Source organism: Zea mays, chromosome 2, assembly GCF_902167145.1.
Source record: "Zea mays cultivar B73 chromosome 2, Zm-B73-REFERENCE-NAM-5.0, whole genome shotgun sequence".
In the NCBI taxonomy this organism is placed as follows: domain Eukaryota; kingdom Viridiplantae; phylum Streptophyta; class Magnoliopsida; order Poales; family Poaceae; genus Zea; species Zea mays.
In genome coordinates, this window is record NC_050097.1 from 157,307,234 (window position 1) to 157,327,274 (window position 20,041).

General features: G+C 43.1%; 1 protein-coding gene and 1 pseudogene across 1 annotated transcript; both read left to right on the forward strand.

The window, feature by feature from the left end:
• The first annotated feature begins 1,156 nt into the window (after window positions 1-1,156).
• Window positions 1,157-2,857, forward strand: LOC118476374 (uncharacterized). The gene is made up of 2 exons (XM_035965373.1): window positions 1,157-1,329; window positions 1,612-2,857. Exon 2 carries the CDS (start codon window positions 1,625-1,627, stop codon window positions 2,729-2,731), a length of 1,107 nt encoding a protein of 368 aa, XP_035821266.1. The 5' UTR covers window positions 1,157-1,329; window positions 1,612-1,624; the 3' UTR covers window positions 2,732-2,857.
• Window positions 2,858-3,380: 523 nt separating this feature from the next.
• LOC118476250 (uncharacterized) lies at window positions 3,381-5,621 on the forward strand (annotated as a pseudogene).
• The last annotated feature ends 14,420 nt before the right edge of the window (window positions 5,622-20,041 follow it).

Here is a 20,041-nt window from a genome sequence, read left to right on the forward strand (position 1 = left end):
TGAAGGAAAGCATCAACACTAAAACTTCACACAATCCAACATTTGAAACAACCGTAAATATGGATTGTAGTCACAATCCAACATTTTAGTAACTTTTAGTTCTTTCTATTTGGATCTTTAGCTCCTAAAGTAACTAAATTTTATTCACTTTGTTTTCTGTGAATATGCTCTTACTACCATGTTTCCTTTCAGTACACCTAGAATTTTCAGTGCCTGTAAAACAAATATAGTTGGACCTTTTGTTCAGTTTGATCCTGTTTATAGGATTAAGAGAAACAGAAGGATAAAAAGCTGGGAACAGAGTTAGAGGTCAGTTGATTTCTTCTTTTTTTTTCCTTGGATTTGTTAAGTCAAAGTAGGAGGAATATATATATATATATACATATATATATATATATATATATATATATATTCTGGAAACCGAAGGAACGAAAACTTAGCTTCTGAATAGTAGCAGGAACTATGCTCTTCAGCCCAAAGCCAGGTGTTATTCATAAAGATAGCAGTTTGAAACAGAGGGAGTAGCACGTAGCTACCTGTACACTCTATTTTCAATCTCATCAACCTCGATGCTTAGATGTTACCTGTTTTTTCATTTGGTTTATCTGAAGTTGGTCCTTATGCCGTATCTCGGTTGAGTATATCTGTAGTTCACAATGCCCACGTGTAATAATTGTCTCAATGCCTTACTTCAATCTGTTGTTGTATATAGGATTCGGAGAAACAAGATAGATTAGGAGAAATAGAATGGGGCAGCAGTTCGGAGGTGAAATGGACACGAAAGTCTAGCCATATCGGATTCTCCAATGGGTGAAGCCTGTACATTGCACACTTGAGTATAGCGCGTGTGTATTGGTATGTAGGAAAGGAATGTCCCCATGCCACATGTGTTCTGCCCTCTTCTTTCAGTAATAACACGTCTCAATTCTTACTGGTGAGCGAACGTACCGTAGATTCTTTTTATGATTTTATTGAAATTGAAAATTTTAAATTAAAAGATTCGAAATCCGTTGCCGGGGTTCACGCGAACTGAAAAAACGAAAACCCAGGAATCGTTGCCGGCGTTCACGCGAACGGGAAAAACGGAAACTGCCGAACTCCGGAGTATATATGTAGACCACCGAGACCCTCTCGCCGTCCTCATCCAGCTACTAGAGCCTTCGTCGCAGAGACCTTGCGGGCCATCGCCATTGCAGAGAGAGAGAGAGAGAGAGAGAGAGAGAGCCGCCGCACCCAGAATTCGCCGACGCCGCCGGAGATTTTATCTCGCCGCCGTTCCACACACACCGCGACGTGGACAGCCAGCACCGCTGTTATTCTTGAACCACGGTATGAGTTCGTTTGCTTGCAATTGCAATAGTCCAGCTTCTAGTTTGTTCGATCTATGTGCGTATTGGCCTGTGGTAGTTTCTTTCTTAGGCCGTCGTTTGGGCGGGGCGCGCCAGGAAGGAGCAGTCTGCATCTAATAATCACTTGAACCCAATTCAATTCAGTATATACAATTCTTCTTATATAGACGGAGACATCCATCTACTTTCATCTAACATCATTTTACACCTGTTTTGCTTAAATTCTAGATATACTTATTACACTTAGCTTGTGATTCAACAGGTACCGTACCGTCATGGGCATGTTGATGAACAACGACGACAGCAGCAGCAGCAGGACTAGCATGCATCCACGGCCGCAGGTCCTTGCTTCCCTGCCCTTGCTGGTCTACGAATACGAGGATCATCCCAATGCCACAACAAGGATGCTCATATATAGCCTACCCGAGCGGAGCATTGTCTACACGCACAACAGCAGTAGGCCCCAGATGATGATGATGGAGGGTAACTTATCCTTCAGCACCCCTCAAGGATGGCTGGTCATCCTTGGACAAGCGTCAGAGGCCTCGATCTGGCATCCGCTCACCGGAGAGACCATCACGCTCCCACCAATACACGGCGACCACCGTATCCCCGATAGCTGCAAGTGTCTGCTCACCCGCAGCTCCGTCGCCCACCCGGACTGCGCCGTCGTGCTTCTCGACGTCAACGATCCTCTCATGTGGTTCTGCCGGGTGAATGGCGGGGCCGACAGGATGTGGGTGCAGCACGCCTACGACATTGGCGACCACTACTTCCCCGAGGAGTTCCGCACTCCCTCCACGCCCACCAAGAATGTTGTCGACGACGTCGCCGCGCTGGGAGGGAAGCTGTATTTTCGCTTCACCGAATCAGACCAAGACTTCATGGGCGTCTTTGACTTCGATTTCCATGGCCATACTCCCGCCGTGGAGTTTTACGAGTTTGATGTCTCCGAAGAGTTCAACCTCAAGTTTCCCGAGGGCGTGTGCTCTGCCTCCATCCACTTGGTGGAGTCCATGGATGAGCTTTTTGCTGTCTGCATCTTCTATGTCGATTTTGATCCCACCAACATTAGCGCCGCTCATATCTTCAAGATGGAGGAAATCTGCGACGAGGAACCCGTGGCCTGGCACCGGGTGGATGATATTGGCGACAGGGCTTTCCTCCTGACGGGCACCAACATGTCAACTTGGTGCTCTGCAAGCACGAATAACCTGAAAGGGAACTCCCTCTACTTTCTAGGCCACTTAGTAGCTGGCCACAGGAATCTCTGCATCTATGATATTCAGGAGCAATCCATGGAGATTGTCCAGGTTCACGACCAAGAAGATATGGAGATCGTGCGCACACCGCCATACTGGATTAATGTACCTCCGTGCTAGTATTAGCCTATTACAATGTAATTTGCTTAATTAATGTAGCTTGCTTGCTAGCTAGTGCTATTTACTGCTGCCACTACTATATAGTATATTGAATCAATAAAAATAGAGTTTGCTCGGGTTTTTGCATTATCCGTGTATGAAGTTTTAGAAGAGGATTTAGCATCTCAATTTTTTTTTGGGGACAATGTACATCATCTATAGGTATGTGTTTGCACTGAATAAGGGGTGATTGGTTCTGTAGCACAGGTCTTCTTCCATTGTGGCCTAAAAGACTCAGCAATACCAGCCCTGTCTCTATAAGCATGTCATATTCAAGGAGATAATATACTTTTTATTACTCTCTTCCTTTTTTCGGTGGTAAAAAAACCCCTCCCATCTCTTCTTTAATAATTAGAGGGGGCTACAATTTCTCGTTTCGTTAATGTCTACTGTAGTGCACAGTCTCTGTGATTTGGTACAGTACTGTTTTCTGAAATCTCATGGTTTGTTCATATCAGTGGTGATGCGGTACCTCTGTGTTATGTGCTAGCGCTTGTTTCATTAGCTAGCCTTAGCTTAAGGCGTCCAGTAAATATTATATTGTCTGTGAATTTTATGTGCTTCAGGTTGGTGTATTATTGGTGCTAGATTCTGAAGAACTTGCCACAAAATGGAGATTGTCCAGGTTCACGACCAGAAAGATTTGGAAATCGTGCGCACACAGCCATCCTGGATTGTCGATACCGCCATGCTAAGTCGATTACAATGTACTTGCTTAATTAATGTAGGTTGCTACTAGTGATTGCGCTAATTCGGCCGGCTGCTTCTCTCATGGTCGTCCGCTCACTTGGGAACTGACGTTTACAAGACAGAACTACTTCTACTAGGGATAACAAGCACGGGTGAACTGTTGTTGAGGCCGGCTTGCAGTCATCCTGTAGCGAAGCGTCAATCACTTGCAGTAGTATCTCGTCTGGGAAGCTCCTCTCGACCAAGCTAGTAATGCTGAGTACGTTTTCAATCATAGGGTCCGTTGGTCTCTTCCCGGTCAACATCTGTAAAAGTAAAACTCCAAAACTGTACACATCCAAGTGAGGTTGTGCTGTATGCTGCGTCTCGTCCAGTCGTCGTTGTGGTACGATAGAAGCTCGCAATGCCGAAGTCCCCTAGACGAGCGTTCATGTCATATCATCGAGGAGGACATTACTCGGCTTCACATCACCTTCAAATCTATTCCCCGCTAGGGTCAGAGATGACAACCGAGTAAGATCCAATGGCGGACCTAGGTTTTTTTTTTTTTGTATAGGGTATGCCTCAATAAAACTTTTACATACAATTCTATATAATATACTCCATCGGTTCCAAAATAGTATTACTTTTAGCTCTTGGCTTTTATGTCAACATTCAAATGTATAGCGATGAATCTAGACACATAAAATACATACAACAAACATTTTATGAACCAATTAATTACCTAAAACGAATTTTAATTTAGGATAGAGAGAGAGTACATATAATTTTATAGTAAATTCAATAACCAACTCGGTAAATAGAAATAAAGTCATAGTACATCAACTAGTAACAAGACAACAATTAACAACGCCATCTAAGTCGCTGCATAGATTATCCATTGCCTATTTACAACTAGAGCTAACAGAGCAACAACTACGGTTTACAAATGGCAATAGCAACCTTAGAAATTGAGGATCGAAGATCGCTGTTGTAGGGAAGGAGATGAGCAAACCTACAGTCTGCACATGCCGAGGGGTTGTACTAGCAGCTAGGCGAGGTGTTGTCGCGTGGGCGCTAGGCGAGCGACGGCCCGCACCTGGACGCTCCGGCGCAAGGCTGGGCACGACGCCGACGATTCTCGACGACAGATGCTAGCTGATAGGTCTAGATGGTGGCGGTGGGCTCTAGGCCTAGGAGAGGCAGCGACGGGAGCTAGACAGACATAGGAGCGAGGGCGTTCTGGCACTAGTGGTGCGTTGGCGTGGGGCTCACAGCGACACAGCCGCACTCGCATGCGCTTCTCGGACGACGGAGGGAAGTCTCAACACAAAGAAACGCTCGAGCTTCTGAAATAAATAGGGCCTAGGTGGGGTCTTGGTGGACCTAGCTTAGGGTATGCCACGGCCCACCTGAACCCCCCCTGTGAGTTTAGGGTTTAGGGTTTGTGATGTATTGTCCATTTTGTCTCATGAACTCGCACACATAGAACCCACATAGGACAGATCCGGGTGGTTGCTTGTGACACTACATAAGGGGGGATTGGCTATTTAGTTCCAACTACGATTTACAAATGGCGACCACTACTTCCCCGAGGAGTTCCGCACTCCCTCCACGCCCACCAAGAATGTTGTCGACGATGTCGCCGCGCTGGGAGGGAGGCTGTATTTTCGCTTCACAGAATCAAACCAAGACTTGATGGGCGTCTTTGACTTCGATTTCCATGTCCATACTCCCACCGTGGAGTTTTACGAGTTTGATGTCTCTGAATAGTTCAACCTCAAGTTTCCCGAGGGCGTGTGCTCTGCCTCCATCCACTTGGTGGAGTCCATGGATGAGCTTATGTCGATTTTGATCCCAGCAACATTAGCGCCGCTCATATCTTCAAGATGGAGGAAATCTGTGACGAGGAACCCGTGGCCTGGCACCGGGTGGATGATATTGGCGACAGGGCTTTCCTCCTGACGGGCACCAACATGTCAACTTGGTGCTCAGTAAGCACGAATAACCTGAAAGGGAACACCCTCTACTTTCTAGGCCACTTAGTAGCTGGCCACAGGAATCTCTGCATCTATGATATTCAGGAGCAGTCCATGGAGATTGTCCAGGTTCACGACCAAGAAGATATGGAGATCGTGCGCACACCGCCATACTGGATTAATGTACCTCCGTGCTAGTATTAGTCGATTACAATGTAGTTTGCTTAATTTAATGTAGTTTGTTGTTGCTACTACTATATAGTATATTGAATCAATAAAAATAGAGTTTGTTCCTGTTTTTGCATTATCCTTGTATGAAGTTTTAGAAGAGGATTTTGCATCTCAATTTTTTGGGACAATGTACATCATCTATAGGTATGTGTTTGCACTGAATAAGGGGTGGTTGGTTCTGTAGCACAGGTCTTCTTCCATTGTGGCCTAAAAGACTCAGCAATACCAGTCTTGTCTCCATAAGCATGTCATATTTAAGGAGATAATATCATATGTAGTTCTCCTAGGTTTATACACATAGTGTCTCACAACTTTCTCGAAACATTCTCAATTTTTTATCACAACCTCTAAAAATGATATCATGACATGTGGACATGTTTAATGATTTTCTGACTTTGATTGTGTTTTATACAATTTTTAAACACCTGGATGGCAAGTTCACGGCCATGTTGAGTGATCATGGTGCTCGAAGTTTCCGGCCCGCTCCTGAATTCGGTCGTAACTTGTGCTAAATAGCATGAATATTATTTTTGCATGCACGGTTTTCCAAGTTTCGAGTGACTTGCAGTTCAAATGTGAATTTTCCAAAGAAATTCAAATAAACGAACTAAATCCAGTAGTTATAGAAAACACTTTTATAATTGTCCCAAAATGGTACATGTAGGTCTACATAGTGTAGGAACATACCACAAAAAGTTTGGTTGGCAAAAAAAGAAAAAAGAAAAAAATACTATGCTGAGTGTCCAGAAATGACACTCGACAAAGCATGCTCTGCCGAGTGTCAGCCGTTTGACACTCGGCAAAGAAGCATCTTTGCCGAGTGCCAAAGCTCGGCACTCGGCAAAAGTTAATGGCCGTCAGCTATAGACGGCTGCTGACGGCCCTTTGCCGAGCGCCGCCTTCGCCGAGTGTTTGGCACTCGGCAAAGATATCTTTGTCGAGTGTATTTCTTTGCTGAGAGTCCTGCTCTCGGCAAACGTGATCGTTACCGAGAGCAGGACTTTGCCGAGTGCGGGACTCGGCAAAGGCTTCTTTACCGAGTGCCCGACAAAAAGCACTAGGCAAAGAGCCGAGCACTCGGCAAAGCCACGGATTTCGGTAGTGTAGTGTTGAGTCCGTTTTCAATCATAGGGTCCGTTGGTCTCTTCCCAGTCAACATCTCTAAAAGTAAAACTCCAAAACTGTACACATCCAACTAGTGGCGGACGCAAAACAAAATTTGAGGTGGGCGTCTTTGACTTCGATTTCCATGGCCATACTCCCACTGTGGAGTTTCACGAGTTTGATGTCTCTGAAGAGTTCAACCTCAAGTTTCCTGAGGGTCTATGCTCTGCCTCCATCCACTTGGTGGAGTCCATGGATGAGCTTTTTGCTGTCTGCATCTTCTATGTCGATTTTGATCCCAGTAACATTAGCGCCGCTCATATCTTGAAGATAGAGGAAATCTACGGCGAGGAACTCGTGGCCTAGCACCAGGTGGATGATATTGGTGATAGGGCTTTCCTCCTGACGGGCACCAACATGTCAACTTGGTGCTCTGCAATCCCGAATAACATGAAAGGAAACACCCTCTACTTTCTAGGCCACTTAGTAGCTGGCCACATGAATCTCTGCATCTATGATATTCAGGAGCAGTCCATGGAGATTGTCTAGGTTCACGACCAAGAAGATATGGAGATCGTGCGCACACCGCCATACTAGATTAATGTACCTCCGTGCTAATATTAGCCGATTACAATGTACTTTGCTTAATTAATGTAGCTTGCTTGCTAGCTAGTGCTATTTGCTGCTGCCACTACTATATAGTATATTGAATCAATAAAAATAGAGTTTGCTCCAGTTTTTGCATTATCCGTGTATGAAGTTTTAGAGAGGAGGATTTTGCATCTCAATTTTTTTGGGACAATGTACATCGTCTATAAGTATGTGTTTGCACTGAAGGGGTGATTGGTTTTGTAGCACTGGTCTTCTTCCATTGTGGCTTAAAAGACTCAGCAATATCAGCCCAGCCTATCTCCATAAGCATGTCATATTAAAGGAGATATATATTTGTATACATCCCCGCATGTTTATGGGCGCCCACCTCCAGCGTACTCTAAAAAGGAAGTAAGATATATATATATATATATATATATATATATATATATATATATATATATATATATATATATATTTGCATGTAAGTTCATGTATGTATGCAACTCTTGCAATAATTAATGTTGTTTTTGATATGCTGAGAGCCTTAGAGCCAAGCCAGCAAGCAAAGTTTCTCTTATTGCTTGAGGTAGAGGATTCATCATGTCCACGAAAAGCAAGTGCTTGCAATAAAAGGAATCTTACAACTCCCAATATAACAAGCAAACGACCTTTATATTCCTCTTCCATCTTTTTACCCCCTCGATTCATCACATGAGACACTTTGATTCTGATTTTTGTAGTCCTCATAGGACCTTCTAGACTTATTGTGATCTATGTCATTACTATGAGCTCAAATGGCTTCACGTTCATCTTCCCATTGACGAAACCCAACAACCGTGAAGGCATCAACACCATAATTTTCATCTCTTGGTTGTTTAAAAAGATAGCAATAAAAACAAAAGGTCGCATCCTTGGCAATGCTATGCTCCAACCATGGATTATTTACGTACCATTCATCATGAAAAGACATATTATGATTGCCTACCATTCTTTTAGGATACTTATGACCTTTTGGTTGGCATGGACCTTTCGTAATATATGCTCTTCTGACAGCATCCCTAATGTTTGCATCAATTTGCTCAATTGGCATGCGAAGACCGGGATCGACTATAACTTGATCAACATTATTGCCATCTCTTAAACCCACTGATTCATTTGCCTTGCTACCTTCTGTCTCTAATGATGCTTGTCCCTCCTCAACACCTAATGTTTCTGATTCTATAAATTGTTCTTCTAGGGAAGGTTGGTTTGGTGTTGATGAATCAGTTTGTATCAAAGGTGTAGGAGCCGGAAAATAAAACGATCTTAATGTTTTTGTCCTCTTCATGCTCTTGTTTTGATGTCAATCTACAACTACAAGCACAGAAACATTTAACAATTTAGTATTTAGCTCGTTGTTCACTAGTAACAAAAAAAGAAGCTGAGAAGAGCTTTACTACTTATTGCTTACAATATAGTGCTAGAGTTGGAGCCTGGAGCGCTAGAGGCTGGAGCGGCGCCCGACGCTGGCCCTGGCGGCCTGGCTGGCTGGTCGGACACAGCAGTTGAGCGCCGGACACAACGACTGAGCGCCGGAGGACGAACGACAAGGAGGAACGGCTGAGGGGCGGAGGACACAACGGCTGAGCCGAGAAGGCTGGACCGCCGCTTTGGCCACCGACCGCTGGGCAAGGCAGCTGGACGATGAACGGCCGCAAGGGCACACGCCGCGTGTCGCGAGTAGCCAAGCAGTCGTGGTCCATGGGGGAGCCGTCAGCCAAGGCTACAGGCAAAGTAGCAGCCAGCCTAACAGGCCTTTGTGGCTTTGTGTGGCCCGTTAGGGTTTTTCTGGACCAAAATTCTATACATATATAAAAATAATTTGGGCTACGACCTGGGCCATGGCTCAGGTGGCCCAGGCCCAATATCCGCCCCTGCATTAGAGGCATGTATCCATAAATTAGAGCTCTGAACTCGCCTCCGGCTTAATCCATGGACCACGCGTTACTATAGGAACTATGTTGCGTTGCTAAATATGCTTCCCGATGCTTCGCATTCTAATAAGAAACTTTTTCTCTGCTCCCCACATATCGAGATCAAGAACCTTGACAGCCACTTCCAGATTATTATGTTGCATCAAATTTCCTCTATATACTGAACCGTAGCTTCCTCTTCCAATCTAGTTGTCGGTACCTCACCTTGTAGATTGTTGTATGATAGGTCCAGCTGCAGGTCCAGCTGGGTTAGATGCTGAAGTTGGCTTAAATCTGTCGGATGGAGCCTCACAGATTGTTGTGTGAAAGGTTGAGCGTGCTCAAGCTCTTTAGATAGCAAGAGACACTGAAACAATGTTTCCTGTCAGAAAGTTACGGTCCATTTGGAGGACCAGTAGCCCTACATAGCTTCCCAAAGCACGAGGGATCTCCCCAGTAAGCTTGTTGGATGAAAACTCGAGGTCGACAACCTGTGCAAGGTTAACGATCTCCTGAGGTATCGATCCTTGCAGATTATTGTAGTACATCACCTTAGGGATGAAGCCATCTAGAGTGTTTGTTAGCAACTCTATCGGCTAGGGCACGAACAACAGTCGCTAGAGGTGTGGAGAATGGGAAGATATGACGCGGGGAAGAAGAAGATAGCAGGGTAGGTGATAATGGAATTGCTATTATGTTCTTCCATGCCCCATCCTATACAGATACATGCCATTTATATATGGACGTGGTCACACAAGTGTATCAGTATTGAGGCCCATATTACATGGCCCAACGTGGCCCAACCACATTCATATTTGGCTTCTTGATAAGCTATTTGTTTGTAGCACTAGATGTGTTAGATTGGTGGACATGTTGCCAATCGTATCTGGTATAGCTCCCTACAAATCATTTGCATCCAGATGGATCTCTTCCAAACTCCTACACTGCGACATTTTGTCTATAAACTCCTAGCTCTGGCTATCTCTTGCCTAGAGACTGTTTCCCCCTAGGTTTCGATAGCTTAGTGCCACAAGATTACCAAGAGAAGCAGTGATTTTCCCTGTAAACTTGTTCTGTGACAGATCTAGCTCCATTAGGTTTGAAGAATCGCCAAAGGCAGGTGGAAATGGAATATCCCCCTGGAACAGGTTGGAGTACATGTGAATGACCAAAGGACTAGAGGGGAGTCTATACTCTATAGTAAGGCGGGAATTCTAGCGGCTGCCTAGCATGTTCAGAGCAACGTCTAGTATCGCGAGAGAGGGCATGTTGAAGAGGGTTCCTAGAATTTCACCTGACAACATATTCCCACCGAGAAATAAGTATAGCATACTCCCTGAGGAAACATCTCTCCATCGCGGGTAGATTGACGCTAATCAACTCGATGGTCACTTGCCTGCCAACGTATATGACGTCTTTCTTCGACATACCCAAAGTTTTTATGAAAAAACTAGATTACTTTTGATCCTGCTTCTTTTGGCAAGGAGACGGACACAAGAAAAAAATACCGACTAGCGAAGTCAAAGGTACTCAGTCAACCTAGAAACCAAAGAGGTTTAGGTATCCATGATTTTAGTATTAAAAACATTGCTCTACTTGGTAAATGGCTCTTCAATCTTATGAACTTGGATGGAATATGGCCACAATTTCTTCGAAATAAATACATTAGATCAATCCATGTATCCCAAGCGAAATGGAGGTAGGGAGATTCACATTTTGGGTGTGGCCTAATGAAGATCAAACATGATTTTCTCAGTTTTGGAGCTTTTAAGGTACAAGATGGCACACAGGTCCGGTTCTAGGAAGACATTTGGTTGGGATCTACACCCTTGAGAGCCCAATATCTTTGTCTTTACAATATCACCAGAGCTAAAAAGGCCACTATTGCCAATGTACTCAGTTCCTCCCCAACCAAATATTCCTTGGCGCATTGCTTTGGTAGGGAACAAGTTAGTAGAACAGGTTACTTCCTCGCACTGCTAACCCCACCCTAAGTCTAGAACCCAACTCATTTCACTACCAACTAACACAGAACAGTATTTTCTCAGTGAAATCATTCTACCACGCCTTGATTCGAGTGGACTCCCAAATCTGAACATAAGTCTTTGGAAGATTAGATCACCTCTCAATGTCAAAGTCTTTCTTTGGTACCTCCGTAGAGGCATGCTTCTCACGAAAGATAATTTAGCTAAGCGCAATTGGATAGCTAATAGAGCCTGCTGCTTCTGTCATCTTGAAGAAACCATACACCATCTCTTTTTTTGAATGCAGATTCACCAAAGCCATATGGTCCTTTTCCATTATGCGTCTAACATTTTGCAACCTGCTAGTGTAGTCCATATGTTTGGGTTGTGTCTTGAGGGTTGTTCAAATATAATGCATTCCATTGCTCTGCTTGGGGTAGTAGTTGTGTGTTGGTCAATTTGGTTAAGTAGAAATTAGAATATTTTTGAGAAGGAAAAATGGTATTCCTCTGTGCACTAGGTGCATTCATGGGCGCTCCTGTAGCGTTCGAATGCACAAGACCTTGCTATGGAGGCATCACTTCACCTGACACATTTGGTCACGGAGTTTTTTCTAGGCATATGGGTGGCAACCTAGTCTAAGGATTGATAGTCACTAGAGTGTGTTTGGCTTCAGGATATCTCGTTGTGTTGGGCTATGTGTTCTTTATCGAACAGAGGCCGAGAGATGTTGGTTTCAAGACTTTGCTTCATCTTGTTGTAATGCACATGAAATTAATATATCTTCCTTTTCTAAAAAAGGTAACTACTAAGAATTTTAACAAGATAAACACATGTTATCATTATATTTAGTATATCTCATATACTTTGATGAAGTAATTTCAGGGCATGTATAACCCTAAGCCCTTGGAACAGTTTTTCCAAATAAAGGAGATAGTTAAGAGACTGCATGAGACAACCATGAATCCCTAGATAATAAATGCAGTTAAGTCACAATATGTATAGAGAGTCATGTAGAGACGAGCTCACTAATACAGAGAAGCTCTGTAGTGACGATGGAAAACCTATTTATACTGGCATTTTTTGGTACCGCCAGTGCTAGGGGCTAGTGGAAATCGAGCTTTCCACTGGCGGTTATTTAAGAATCACCATTTCTTAATGAAACTGCTAGTGGAAATAGCATTTCCACTGGCGGTTCTCGTAACCAACCGCTAGTGGAGATAGCATTCCACTAGCGGTTTTCTTAATAAAACCGCAAGTGGAAATGCACTTTCTACTTGCAGTTTTCTTTTTTGGCTGCTAGTGGTAGTTTTCCCGCCACTTTTCAAAATTTTAAAACAAAACTGAATTTATATATATTTACACACACAAACAAATATGTGTGTGTATATATATTGACATTCTTATTGAAAGCAACATGGAATTAAATTCTATCATACATTTATATACATTAAAGCGTTGTGTTTACAACCATCACACATTCTATATATCAAAGTTTTCACCTAAGATCTAATAACTATCTTGGTTAAGAGATAGTCTACTAATTTCTTTGAGTACTTTAAACTCTGGCCTAGATAATGTGTTGCTAGCATCATGATATTTCTTTGAGATAGCATCTAACGGCGGCGGCGCAGGGACGACGGAAAGGATGAAGCGTAGTGGAGCATCGGGTAGCCTAACGACATCAGGTTGAAAAAACTGGCGCCAAGGATGTAACAACCCTGGTGTTACTAAAACTAAAACCTAGCATAGCATCATGTGCATTGGCATCTCTGTGATTGTAATGAATCTAGAGTGCATTTATTAGGCTTAAGAAAACTTTGAATGTGAGTAGTAGAGAGTAGAAAGTTTAGTGAAAAACCTTCATATTTGATCCCATAGGTGAAATGTGTGATCTGGCAATATTTTGCCAAAAGTCAAAATATCAAACTCATAGAGTTTTCTATGCCTAGTAACTTCATGTGTATGTATTTTCAAATGTTATGGGGAAAGGTGGAGAAAACACATAGTTTGATTTGGACCTAAGGTTTTGAATCCTGAAATTTGTACTAACTAGCTATGTTTAGGCATTAGTAGTTTTCAATCCATGGACAGTTTGAAGATAGTCACTGTTGGGGGCCTTCCTCCTCCGAAGGTCCTAAAAAACGTAACTAACCATATGTCTTCAGCATGACATAGATTATTGCAAGAGGCTTCAGCTTCAGAATAGAGTTCTTTTTCTATAACAAGAGTAGAGGTGTAACCCGAAGGTAACAAGGCGACGAAACTATAGTCAAGGGACTTCGGCTCGGGTTGATGACGAAGACCAAATACAACAGTGACCAAAAAAGGATAAAGACTATTTAGTCCTTAATGTTTCATATTATAATTGTAGATGGATGACAAGGACATAAATGTACTTTTACTCGGGTTGCGTCCCATGCCTATAAATACATGAATAGTAGCACCGTACTGTTCACGCTGGATTGTAATCGCTCTCCTACATTGTCACACCCGGGTTTTAGGGGTCCAAAGCCCGGGCGCGAACATAAACACCAGGTGTGCTGGGACCAAGTCTCACACATATGATGCATAGTGGCACAGGATCGAATGTCACATCATTACTATATAACATGAGTTCTATACAAAATAATTAAATAATTACATCATATGAGGGAACGATCCAGCAACCCAAAGTTGACTGGGAGACGACGACCTAGACCTCTCACGAACTCGTCACAGCATCCTCCAAGCGCCTCATCCTGCGGTACCTGTTCTTGACCTGTGGGGGGGGGTGTGAGACAGCAAGAGTGAGCTCACATACGTTCATCGCTCAACAAGTTATGGGGAATAATGTGCATGAACTCGCCAAAGGTGGGAGCTCACGTGAAGTGTAAGGCTTACCAAAGAGGATGGTTAGAGCTGAGCATTGCTTTTAAAGTTGGTCAAAATTTTATTAGCAATTACTAAGTATAAGTAAATACCAACCCAATTAAATAGTAGAACAAAAGTAACATCATCACCTACGATGCAATGCATATGACAAATTGAATTTAGTTCCATAAGTTAATCATCAGAGAGTCCTGAGCTGCTCATGACCGTGAGCTCGGCTAGTATACCAGTTTTACACTCTGCAGAGGTGGTACCCTTTACCCACAAGTCATGTTACCCATCTGCCAAGGGATCGCGACTTCCCATACACCTCTACCGAGGAGGCGAGGCAGGGTAACACTACGAGGCCTTTACAAAGTTCCACTAGCTTCAGAAAACCCGCTACAGTTTATAGGAAGCTCCAATGCAGGAATCCCTTGCAGGACCGCCATCGCAGCAAAATCCTCCCGAGGGCCTCCCTACATTGACCACTCCCCTACTGCCCTTGCCCCTTTCGGGTAAGGTAGTCCTCCACTAGCTTTCCTAATTAATCAGCCAAGGGCGTCCATAAACCCTTGTGGCGGCACGTGTTTCTCAAGTTAAGCTCTATGTTCCAATTAACATTTAATGATCTTGTCATGAACATAAATAAAATAACAACATAATTGGAACATAGACATGATAAATGATTATCCCAAAACCATGTAAAGCAATAGCAAACTACCCAAGTGCTTCAGGGGTAAACAAGGTAATGAGATAAACAATCTAGGGCAACCTATTGGGTCCCATCAAAATTAACCTATGCATGAATATATTAAAGAACATTATTGGGTAAAAAGTGGTCAAGGGCACAACTTGCCTGGCACTTGAGATTCCAGTTACCAACTTGCTCTTCAGATGACTCGTGATCTCGCTCTAGTCGTAGCAATACAAACAAACATTGTATAGGCAAAAATTAACATTACACCAAACATAAGAATGAACTGAATAATAATAATCTACGCGTTGCTATGAGATCGTGGGTTCGAGAATGGCTAAATTCGGGGTTACAGTTATGGAGTTATGTTTTTCCAAAGATCCACGTGGTTAAGTATAGAATAGACTAAGTGAAACATTTTAACCTATATTTCATGACAAAACAAAGTTACCAGATGATAATAAATATTATTATGAGACTAATGCAACTAGAATGGATCAAAACGGAGTTACAGTTTTTGAGTTATGAATTTCCTAAGTTATTAAGTACTTGGCACGAAATAAATTAAATAAACAATTTTAATCTATGTTTCATGTCTAAATAGAGTCATTAGGTGATAAACAATATTAAAACACAATTAATACAACTGGAATGAATCAAAAAGGAGTTAAAATAAATTTTCTATGAATTAAACAAGTTTCTAGATTTATTTTTGTATTAAAAATCGATTTCTAATATTAATTTCCTATTTTCAGCTCTCTCTGGATTGGGCGCCATTTTCTGTAAAACACAGGGGCTTCCTGGTAAGTAGCCCGAGACTCAGACAATAGTGATACTGGACCGCGGGTTGATTCTTAAGTTTTCTAGGGTCTCTTTAGAAAGAAAGCCAGGGCCGAAGGGGTATGGAGAAATTAGGGCCGCACGATCTGATCCGGACGGCCCAGATTAGATTGGATCTCATCCGAACCGGTATCTAACCTCCACCATTCGATCTAAAATCTACAGCGCCAGGCGCACCACTCCAAACTTCTAATCTGGAGCACCCGGACACGATCCAATGGTCACAATAGCATGCGGCGAAGGGATACGCCTAACTCTAATCGCGACCGTCCATCACGATCCAACGGCGAGGGCTTGTTCTTCTCCCCCACACGAGCACCCGAGCACCCAGGGGCACGAGCACGGCGGCGACCCGGCCGGAGGAAACCCAATCCGGCGCTCCATGACCCCAAACTCAAATTAAACGGAGCAACACGAAATTGGGGACATGGTTTAGCAGTGTATATGGTTCTCACCGGAAATCTCGGAGTGATTCCACCTGGCCACGACACCAGGCGGACGGTGGTGCAGCTTCACCACTGGCGAGAAATTGCGGCGGTGTCCGGCCGTCCACACACTACGCGAAGCTATGGCCAGATTACACGCGTGCGGTTAGTGCTTTCCCCCGCCAAACCGAGGCCCGAACGGTAGTGGCACCGGTACAGAGGTGCGACGGCGATGGTTTCCCGCGGCGGCGCCCCGATGTTTATGTGTGGCGCTAAAGGGATGAGAGGAGAGCGGAGAGGTAGGCCCGTATTTATCCCCCCCGAGTCCGGGTTCGGTTCCGTGGCCGCCGGAGGTCCGATTTCGATGGCGACGGCCGCTTTGCGGGGTTTGTTGAGCCGGCCGCGCGAATCGCGGATCGTGCAAGCCGATTGCTAGGTGCAGGGAGGAGAGGCACCAGCGCGGACGACTGATCAACGGCCGAGAAGCTGGACGTGGAGGGAACGCGAGTGGCCGAGATCCACGGCAGAATCGACGGAGTCCGCTGCGAGGTGAGCGGAGCGCGGCGCTTGGGGAAGAACGTGGCTGACGGCGTGGGCCCACTCGGAAGCGACCCGACGCATCTAAGCACGCGCGGATGAGACTGCCAAGCCGGGCCCGCCGGTCGGGTGTGCGTGCGCGAGCGGGAGCTTGGGCCGCCCGGAGACGATTCGGAGTTGGGCCAAAAACGGATAAGCCGGCCCAGTAAGGTTCCTTTTCCCTTTTCCTTTATGTTTTATTTTTTTGTTTTCTTTAATTGTTTTGAATCCAAATTTGAATTTGAATGTGAGTTTCAGCTTTGAGTAAATTATACAAATTCAAATTCTACTTTAGGAATAATATATCTTTATTTACTTATTTTCTCCTCATCATATTCATTTTCTTCTCTTTTCTAAATTCTAGAATTCATTTTAGACCTCACATTCCACTCTAGATTTAACATATTCATTTTTATATTATTTTTACATTGTCACAAGTAATGCACCCACAATAAACTCCCAGCATGATGCATGTGTCATTTTTGGGTGTCTTTTGTTATTTATTTATTTGTTTAATTGTGGTGTTCACATGAAATGAGAGACATAGATTACACATATCGATATAAAGTAATAGAATTTCTCTTTCTAGACTTTTCTTACAAAGTGGGTGCTACAAATCCTACCCCCCTTAAAAATAATCTCGTCCCCGAGATTTGTAAGAAAAAGGTATAACTATGTTATCTCAACACATATGCACAAACAAAATCTCAGCATGATGCATACTTTATTAGCAAGACATGGGGTCGATTAGACCTTATTATTCCTTCTTAAAATAATATCATATCATCCACTAACTAAAGTAACATCTAGATCTTACAAATAGTAGTAATTTATATATATGTTTATGTAGCTTGATGGAGCTGGTGGTGGTGGTGGAGGTTGTTGTTGTTGTTGTCTCTCCCACCGTGTTTGCCTTATTTCTTGGCGGACCTGACGTATTTCCTCGCGTTCTTGTCTTATCTGATTTTGCATCTCGGTCACCAGGTCTGTTAATTGTTGTATTACTAGTCTTTGGGCAGCAATCACTTGATCGATTTCAACAGGTGGAGGATTTGGAGGATTCATTTCTGTTTGCTGTTGCGTGATAATCTTTCCTTTCCTGGTATTGACCATGAAAGTTAGAAGCATATGGTAATAGTTTTGCAACGGGAAATTATTCAATAAGCGGAATGAATAAGCTAGTAGCTGGTTATAATCTGAAGATTCTTTAGTAGGGCTTAATCTTTGTTTTATGTCCAGATTGGGGTAACCAGTCGTATAAGGTGAATATCCAAGGGTAAGATAGAATCTATCAAGATGAGAGATATATATGGGTGAGATAGACTACAAGATGTCGGTTAAAAGTTTGTTTGTTGTTAGGTGAGAATAGATCATATTCGTTAGAAGGTTATGATATAAGCCAAGTGGTTGGGATAAGTATGCTTGTTAGAACAAGACAAGTCTCTATGAGTAAGACATAATCTTTTGAGATTAGTTAGATCTAGTACGAAAGGGTAGAATCTTTTTCGAGATAAGATGGATCTATTAAGGTAAGAATGATCTTTTTCGAGATAAGATGGATCTATTAATATAGGAGAGTATCTTTTAAGATAAGAGAATCTATTAAGATAGGAAAGAATCTTTCAAGATAAGATTGATCTATTAAAATAGATACACTGTAATAGAGAGTAATCTAAGCTGTTTAGTTATCTTATGATTTTTTTATGCCTATATATATGCAGATGTAATTGTGGACATTACTCCACAACTCATCACACTCAATCAAAAATCCAAATCAAACATGTATCATAAGAACAAGCATTCAAACACATAGATACCTATAAAAATAGTTTTATTTTTGTTCCTAAGATTAGGTCTCCTATTCCTAAAGGTCACTTTAGGCACAGGATTTCAAAGTGTGAAATCCAAGTTTGTCTTTAGAAAGAAAAGGTAAGAATAATTAGAGTGGAGCAGAAATAGACGAGAAAATGTTAAGATAAGTTTAGAAAAGAATCAGAGTGGCAAAGGTAAGTAGATAATGGTTGTCCAGTTATATCTAGGTTTCGTCTTACAGTCAACATTCCTCTGATACCACTTCTGTCACACCCGAGTTTTAGGGGTCCAAAGCCCGGGCGCGAACATAAACACCAAGTGTGCTGGGACCAAGTCTCACACATATGATGCATAGTGGCACAGGATCGAATGTCACATCATTACTATATAACATGAGTTCTATACAAAATAATTAAATAATTACATCATATGAGGGAACGATCCAGCAACCCAAAGTTGACTGGGAGACGACAACCTAGACCTCTCACGAACTCGTCACAGCATCCTCCAAGCGCCTCATCCTGCGGTACCTGTTCTTGACCTGTGGGGGGGTGTGAGACAGCAAGAGTGAGCTCACATACGTTCATCGCTCAACAAGTTGTGGGGAATAATGTGCATGAACTCGCCAAAGGTGGGAGCTCACGTGAAGTGTAAGGCTTACCAAAGAGGATGGTTAGAGCTGAGCATTGCTTTTAAAGTTGGTCAAAATTTTATTAGCAATTACTAAGTATAAGTAAATACCAACCCAATTAAATAGTAGAACAAAAGTAACATCATCACCTGCGATGCAATGCATATGACAAATTGAATTTAGTTCCATAAGTTAATCATCAGAGAGTCCTGAGCTGCTCATGACCGTGAGCTCGGCTAGTATACCAGTTTTACACTCTGCAGAGGTGGTACCCTTTACCCACAAGTCATGTTACCCATCTGTCAAGGGATCGCGACTTCCCATACACCTCTACCGAGGAGGCGAGGCAGGGTAACACTACGAGGCCTTTACAAAGTTCCACTAGCTTCAGAAAACCCGCTATAGTTTATAGGAAGCTCCAATGCAGGAATCCCTTGCAGGACCGCCATCGCAGCAGAAATCCTCCCAAGGGCCTCCCTACACCTGACCACTCCCCTACTGCCCTTGCCCCTTTCGGGTAAGGTAGTCCTCCACTAGCTTTCCTAATTAATCAGCCAAGGGCGTCCATAAACCCTTGTGGCGGCACGTGTTTCTCAAGTTAAGCTCTATGTTCCAATTAACATTTAATGATCTTGTCATGAACATAAATAAAATAACAACATAATTGGAACATAGACATGATAAATGATTATCCCAAAACCATGTAAAGCAATAGCAAACTACCCAAGTGCTTCATGGGTAAACAAGGTAATGAGATAAACAATCTAGGGCAACCTATTGGGTCCCATCAAAATTAACCTATGCATGAATAAATGATATTAAAGAACATTATTGGGTAAAAAGTGGTCAAGGGCACAACTTGCCTGGCACTTGAGATTCCAGTTACCAACTTGCTCTTCAGATGACTCGTGATCTCGCTCTAGTCGTAGCAATACAAACAAACATTG